At 52.8% G+C, this 7500-nt stretch overlaps 1 protein-coding gene across 1 annotated transcript in view; it reads left to right on the plus strand.

Annotated features, from left to right (window-relative positions):
• LOC308160911 (multiple PDZ domain protein-like) overlaps window positions 1-7500 on the plus strand; it is a gene marked incomplete at both ends in the record, with an annotated part of 46914 nt that overhangs the window by 19549 nt on the left and 19865 nt on the right. Inside the window, one exon of the mRNA XM_080534840.1 lies at window positions 5820-5931. Within this exon, the coding sequence (XP_080390966.1) occupies window positions 5820-5931 (112 nt within the window). The remainder of the gene's footprint in view (window positions 1-5819; window positions 5932-7500) is intronic.

Consider the following 7500-nt stretch of genomic DNA (forward strand, 5'->3'; position numbering starts at 1 on the left):
TCTATCCCAATAAAAAGAAAAATATGAGTGGGACTAACACATGCAGAAAAAACTACTTTAAAAAAAGAAGATTTATATCAGTCATTGGCTTTTTCACAGTCCCAAAAATAACAATAGGTCATGGTAGTTTTAGGCTCTCACCGCTGCTGAGTTCTCTCCAGAACAGTTTAAACACTTGAGATCAAGTCACTTTGGTGGACAGAGAGAGAGAGAGAGAGAGAGAGAGAGAGAGAGAGAGAGAGAGAGAGAGGAGAGAGAGAGAGAGGAGAGAGAGAGAGAGAGAGAGAGAGAGAGAGAGAGAGAGAGAGAGAGAGAGAGAGAGAGAGAGAGAGAGAGAGAGAGAGAGAGAGAGAGAGAGAGAGAGAGAGAGAGAGAGAGAGAGAGAGAGAGAGAGAGGAATCGATAACCTTGGAGGCATACGATTCCGATGCATCGAACCAGTTCTCAACTGGAACTGGTTCTCAATTCCCATCCCTAGTTTCTATGTAACTGTTGTACTGTATGTACGTGTGTGTGTGTGTGTGTGTGTGTGTGTGTGTGTGTGTGTGTGTGTGTGTGTGTGTGTGTGTGTGTGTGTGTGTGTAAGGTTTGTCAGAAACCTTGTTCCCCCTGCTGCTGTCAGACCAGGTCTCTCAAGGAGACAAACCTGTATAAATAAAGGTTAAATAAAAAATAAAATAAAAACATACACACACACACACAAAGCCAGCACTACACACACACACACACACACACACACACACACAAACACACACATACACACATACACAACGCCAGCACCACACAAACACACACACACACAAAGCCAGCACTACACACACACACGCACAAAGCCAGCACCATACACACACACACACACACACACACACACACACACACACACACAAAGCCAACACCACACACCTTCTTTAGATGGTCTAACCGCCCCAAAACACGCTTTTGCAGATATGGAAAAATATGTATGAATAATTCAGACCTGTGACACCACAGCACGGTGCTTCTAAATAAGAAGGGTTTTCAAGCACTCGTTATCTCTCTCAGACACACACACACACACACACACACACACACACACACACACACACACACACACACACACACACACACACACACACACACAGAGAGCCAGCACTACACACACACACACACACATACACACAGAGCCAGCACCACATACACACACACACACACACACACACACACACATACACAGAGCCAGCACCACACACACACACACACGCACGCACACACACACACACACACACACACACACACACACACACACACACACACACACACACACAGAGCCAGCACCACAGACACACACACTCACACAGAGCCAGCACCACACACACACACACACACACACACACACACACACACACACACACACTCACACAGAGCCAGCACCACACACACACAGAGCCAGCACCACACACACACTCACACAGAGCCAGCACCACACACACACACACACACACATACACACTGACTGCATCGTCCTGACAGGCTGCTAATAGAACAACACAAAGGTAGCAGCTGAAGAGGACAGACTCAGTGACTGAGAGGTCGTCTCTGTCTACCTCCCTCTGTCTCCCTCTGTCTACCTCCCTCTGTCTCCCTCTGTCTCCCTCCCTCTGTCTACCTCCCTCTGTCTCCCTCCCTCTGTCTCCCTCCCTCTGTCTCCCCACTCTACCTCCCTCTGTCTACCTCCCTCTGTCTCTCTCCCTCTGTCTACCTCCCTCTGTCTACCTCCCTCTGTCTCCCTCCCTCTGTCTCTCTCCCTCTGTCTACCTCCCTCTGTCTCTCTCCCTCTGTCTCTCTCCCTCTGTCTACCTCCCTCTGTCTCCCTCCCTCTGTCTCCCTCCCTCTACCTCCCTCTGTCTACCTCCCTCTGTCTCCCTCCCTCTGTCTCCCTCCCGCTGTCTCCCTCCCTCTGTCTACCTCCCTCTGTCTACCTCCCTCTGTCTCCCTCCCTCTGTCTCCCTCCCTCTGTCTCCCTCTGTCTACCTCCCTCTGTCTACCTCCCTCTGTCTCCCTCCCTCTGTCTCTCTCCCTCTGTCTCCCTCCCTCTGTCTCCCTCCCTCTGTCTACCTCCCTCTGTCTACCTCCCTCTGTCTACCTCCCTCTGTCTACCTCCCTCTGTCTCCCTCCCTCTGTCTACCTCCCTCTGTCTACCTCCCTCTGTCTACCTCCCTCTGTCTACCTCCCTCTGTCTCCCTCCCTCTGTCTCCCTCCCTCTGTCTCCCTCCCTCTGTCTACCTCCCTCCCTCTACCTCCCTCTGTCTCCCTCCCTCTGTCTCCCTCCCTCTACCTCCCTCTGTCTACCTCCCTCTGTCTCCCTCCCTCTGTCTACCTCCCTCTGTCTACCTCCCTCTGTCTCCCTCCCTCTGTCTACCTCCCTCTACCTCCCTCTGTCTACCTCCCTCTGTCTACCTCCCTCTGTCTACCTCCCTCTGTCTCCCTCCCTCTGTCTCCCTCCCTCTATCTACCTCCCTCTGTCTCCCTCCCTCTGTCTCCCTCCCTCTGTCTCCCTCCCTCTGTCTCCCTCCCTCTACCTCCCTCTGTCTACCTCCCTCTGTCTCTCTCCCTCTGTCTACCTCCCTCTGTCTACCTCCCTCTGTCTCCCTCCCTCTGTCTCTCTCCCTCTGTCTACCTCCCTCTGTCTCTCTCCCTCTGTCTACCTCCCTCTGTCTCCCTCCCTCTGTCTCCCTCCCTCTGTCTCCCTCCCTCTGTCTCCCTCCCTCTACCTCCCTCTGTCTACCTCCCTCTGTCTCCCTCCCTCTGTCTACCTCCCTCTGTCTACCTCCCTCTGTCTCCCTCCCTCTGTCTACCTCCCTCTGTCTCCCTCCCTCTGTCTCTCCCTCTGTCTACCTCCCTCTGTCTCCCTCCCTCTGTCTCCCTCCCTCTGTCTCCCTCCCTCTGTCTACCTCCCTCTGTCTACCTCCCTCTGTTTACCTCCCTCTGTCTCCCTCCCTCTGTCTACCTCCCTCTGTCTCCCTCCCTCTGTCTCCCTCCCTCTGTCTCCCTCCCTCTGTCTACCTCCCTCTGTCTCCCTCTGTCTCCCTCCCTCTGTCTACCTCCCTCTGTCTACCTCCCTCTGTCTCCCTCCCTCTGTCTCCCTCCCTCTGTCTACCTCCCTCTGTCTACCTCCCTCTGTCTCCCTCTGTCTACCTCCCTCTGTCTACCTCCCTCTGTCTACCTCCCTCTGTCTACCTCCCTCTGTCTCCCTCTGTCTCCCTCCCTCTGTCTCCCTCCCTCTGTCTACCTCCCTCTGTCTCCCTCTGTCTCCCTCCCTCTGTCTACCTCCCTCTGTCTCCCTCCCTCTGTCTACCTCCCTCTGTCTCCCTCTGTCTCCCTCCCTCTGTCTACCTCCCTCTGTCTACCTCCCTCTACCTCCCTCTGTCTACCTCCCTCTGTCTCCCTCCCTCTGTCTCCCTCCCTCTGTCTCTCCCTCTGTCTCTCCCTCTGTCTCTCCCTCTGTCTACCTCCCTCTGTCTACCTCTCTCTGTCTCCCTCTGTCTCCCTCCCTCTGTCTACCTCCCTCTGTCTCCCTCCCTCTGTCTACCTCCCTCTGTCTCCCTCTGTCTCCCTCCCTCTGTCTACCTCCCTCTGTCTCCCTCCCTCTGTCTACCTCCCTCTGTCTCCCTCTGTCTCCCTCCCTCTGTCTACCTCCCTCTGTCTCCCTCCCTCTGTCTACCTCCCTCTGTCTCCCTCTGTCTACCTCCCTCTGTCTACCTCCCTCTGTCTACCTCCCTCTGTCTACCTCCCTCTGTCTACCTCCCTCTGTCTCCCTCCCTCTGTCTCCCTCCCTCTGTCTCCCTCCCTCTGTCTCCCTCCCTCTGTCTCCCTCCCTCTGTCTCCCTCTGTCTACCTCCCTCTGTCTACCTCTCTCTGTCTACCTCCCTCTGTCTCCCTCCCTCTGTCTCCCTCCCTCTACCTCCCTCTGTCTACCTCTCTCTGTCTACCTCCCTCTGTCTACCTCCCTCTGTCTCCCTCCCTGTGTCTCCCTCCCTCTGTCTCCCTCTGTCTACCTCCCTCTGTCTCCCTCCCTCTGTCTACCTCCCTCTGTCTCCCTCCCTCTGTCTACCTCCCTCTGTCTACCTCCCTCTGTCTACCTCCCTCTGTCTCCCTCCCTCTGTCTACCTCCCTCTGTCTCCCTCTGTCTACCTCCCTCTGTCTCCCTCCCTCTGTCTCCCTCCCTCTGTCTCCCTCCCTCTGTCTACCTCCCTCTGTCTCCCTCCCTCTGTCTACCTCCCTCTGTCTACCTCCCTCTGTCTACCTCCCTCTGTCTACCTCCCTCTGTCTACCTCCCTCTGTCTACCTCCCTCTGTCTCCCTCCCTCTGTCTACCTCCCTCTGTCTACCTCCCTCTCCCTCCCTCTGTCTACCTCCCTCTACCTCCCTCTGTCTACCTCCCTCTGTCTCCCTCCCTCTGTCTCCCTCCCTCTGTCTACCTCCCTCTGTCTACCTCCCTCTCCCTCCCTCTGTCTACCTCCCTCTGTCTCCCTCCCTCTGTCTCCCTCCCTCTGTCTACCTCCCTCTGTCTACCTCCCTCTGTCTCCCTCCCTCTACCTCCCTCTGTCTACCTCCCTCTACCTCCCTCTGTCTACCTCCCTCTGTCTACCTCCCTCTGTCTCCCTCCCTCTACCTCCCTCTGTCTACCTCCCTCTACCTCCCTCTGTCTACCTCCCTCTGTCTCCCTCCCTCTACCTCCCTCTGTCTCCCTCCCTCTGTCTACCTCCCTCTACCTCCCTCTGTCTCCCTCCCTCTGTCTACCTCCCTCTGTCTACCTCCCTCTGTCTACCTCCCTCTGTCTACCTCCCTCTGTCTCCCTCCCTCTGTCTCCCTCCCTCTGTCTACCTCCCTCTGTCTACCTCCCTCTGTCTACCTCCCTCTGTCTACCTCCCTCTGTCTACCTCCCTCTGTCTACCTCCCTCTGTCTACCTGTTTGTTAAGAAACCAGCAAAAGCTACTATTCCACAAAGCCCCCAAAAAACATTTTAAACTAACAAAGAATTATGACTAAAATCTCTCCAAACATGTTCAGTTGCTAGAAATGTGGTGGTGTACTGTCTAACCGTGTGGCTATGATCCATATTCAACCCTGAGTTGCCAGTGTCAGTTTCCTCATTGATTAATTAATTAATTAGTTAATTAATGAGGAAATTAATGCTTAGATTTATATAGCACCTTTCCCCGTCACACGGGTGCTCAAAGTGCTTTACTGTTTATTGTTTTGGGGAGTCCCCTCATCCACGACCCATGTGTAGCACCCTCCTGGCTGATGCGACGGCAGCCATTTTGTGCCAGGAAGCTCACCACACATCAGCTGTTGTTTGAGTCACATCTTGTCTGCTTTCTCGCCTGCTTACCATCATATCACGACATGTCAGAGCGATGACGGTGTTGGATAGTTTGTCATGAACTCACAGATTGTTCTCTTGTTTCTCTCTTTCCTTCTCTCTCCTGTCTCTCTCTCCCACCACCACTTTTTCTGTAACGCCCCCCCCCTCCACTCTCAATACCTCCCTCTCTCTTCCCTCCATCTCCCTCCCCCTCTCTCTCCATTCCTCCCTCCCTCTCTCACCCTCCATCTCCCTCTCCCTCCCCCCCTCTCTCTCTCCATCCCTCCATCTCCTCCCTCTCTCTCCACCCCTCTCTGTCCCTCCCTCCATCTCTCCTTCTCTCTTCCCAGTGTGACGTACATCCCTTCCTCTCTGGTGGACGAGCATCGAGCCCGTCTGTCCCAGCCTCCCCTGGGGTCCATCTGCGTGGACGGACCCTCGCCCATCCTCTCGAAACCATCTCGTGACCCAGCTTCGTCATCCATATACCCAACCCCAAGACCAACCCCGGCCCCAGCCCCAGGACGAGCCTCTGGACCAGCCACAGCCCCAACCCCGGCCTCTACCCAGCCCTCAAACCTGAGGTAAGGCAACCTACACTATGGACTAAAAGTATGTGGACACAATTATCATCTGGGGCTGTTTTTCATGGTTTGGGCTAGGCCCCTTAGTTCCAGAGAAGGGACATCTTAATGCTGCAGCATACAATGTGATTCTAGAGAATTGTATGCTTCCAACTTTGTGGCAACAGTTTGGGGAAGGCCCTTTCCAGTTTCAGCATGACAATGTCAGCATGACAATGCTGACGCAACTAGGGATGCTCCGATCTGGATTTTTGGGGCCGATACCGATCACCGATTTTTTTTCCTCAAGATCAACCGATACCGATACCGATTTTTTTTTAAATACATAACTGTAGGCCTACTGACTGGATAGCCTACATATTTTTTGCTTTTTAGACAAAAGTTTTGATCCATTAGGCACCAAGCAAACGCAGACCCATTTTTATGGCATAGTAAAGGTCTGGCCTATCACCCAGTTAGGGCCTGAAGCCCAAGTCAGTCGATATGGCTGTATAAAAGACATCATAAACGTGGCCTTCATGGTTTACATACTGTTACGTCCTCCTATGTTTTCTGTTTAGTTATCTGTCTTCCCCAGGAAAAAATAAATAAAAATAATTTTAAAAACGTTTTTTGCGATCGGCCATTTTTGCCGATCACCGATCGAGTCATTTGGAGTGAAATCGGCCGATTTAAATCGGTGGCCGATAAATCGGAGCATCCCTAGACGCAACCATATTCTAAAATCTAGAGTGGAAGCTGAGTGGAAGAGTGGAAGCTGTTATAGCAGCAAAGGTGGGACCAACTCCATGTTAATGCCCATGGTTTTGGAATGAGAAGTTAATATGGGTGTGATGTTCGGGTGTCCCAATACTTTTAGGTACTCCGTATTCATAGCTTTCAGTCACGTGGTTTCTTCCCTAGCAACCACCAACCTGACGGGCAAAAAGTATCATAGCAACATCGCTCAACATGGCTGCCTACTATTTAGACCACCTCACTCATGAAGAACTATCAAGATACACGACGGTGATAGGAGTGGAGGATTGACACCATTCAAATAGTGTTGGATTCCCTGTCTTCTACTCCATCCGGACACGTTGGAATTATTTTCCTAACCCCCGGAGAATCAAAGTTATTGACCTGCAAAGGGTGCCTCCTTGACCGGCTTTTCCCGTGAATAACACCGGTTATGGAGGTGGTACAAACATAAGACTATTATTGCTAAATTCACCATCAGTATACGGTCATTTTGAGCCCTTAACCACCGCGCTGACATCCCGAGAAGATATACTTTAAATATGAAACTCGATCAACCGGGCGTTCACCGGCTGCTGGACGAAACTCCCAACTCCCGCTGTCAGCGAGGCGAGGGAATATTTATATCGGGAATTCGCTCCTTGCTGTGTCCACGGTGATAGGAGTGGAGGATCGACTCCATTCAAATAGTGTTGGATTCCCTGTCTTCTACTCTATCCGGACACGTTGGAATTATTTTCCTAACCCACGGGAAATCAAAGTTATTAACCCGCAAAAAGTGGGTTTTGCCCGTGGGTTTTGCCGCAAAAAGTGCCTTTTGCCCGTCAGGTG

Source organism: Nansenia antarctica, assembly GCF_963989245.1.
Source record: "Nansenia antarctica genome assembly, chromosome: 6".
Lineage (NCBI taxonomy): Eukaryota > Metazoa > Chordata > Actinopteri > Argentiniformes > Microstomatidae > Nansenia > Nansenia antarctica.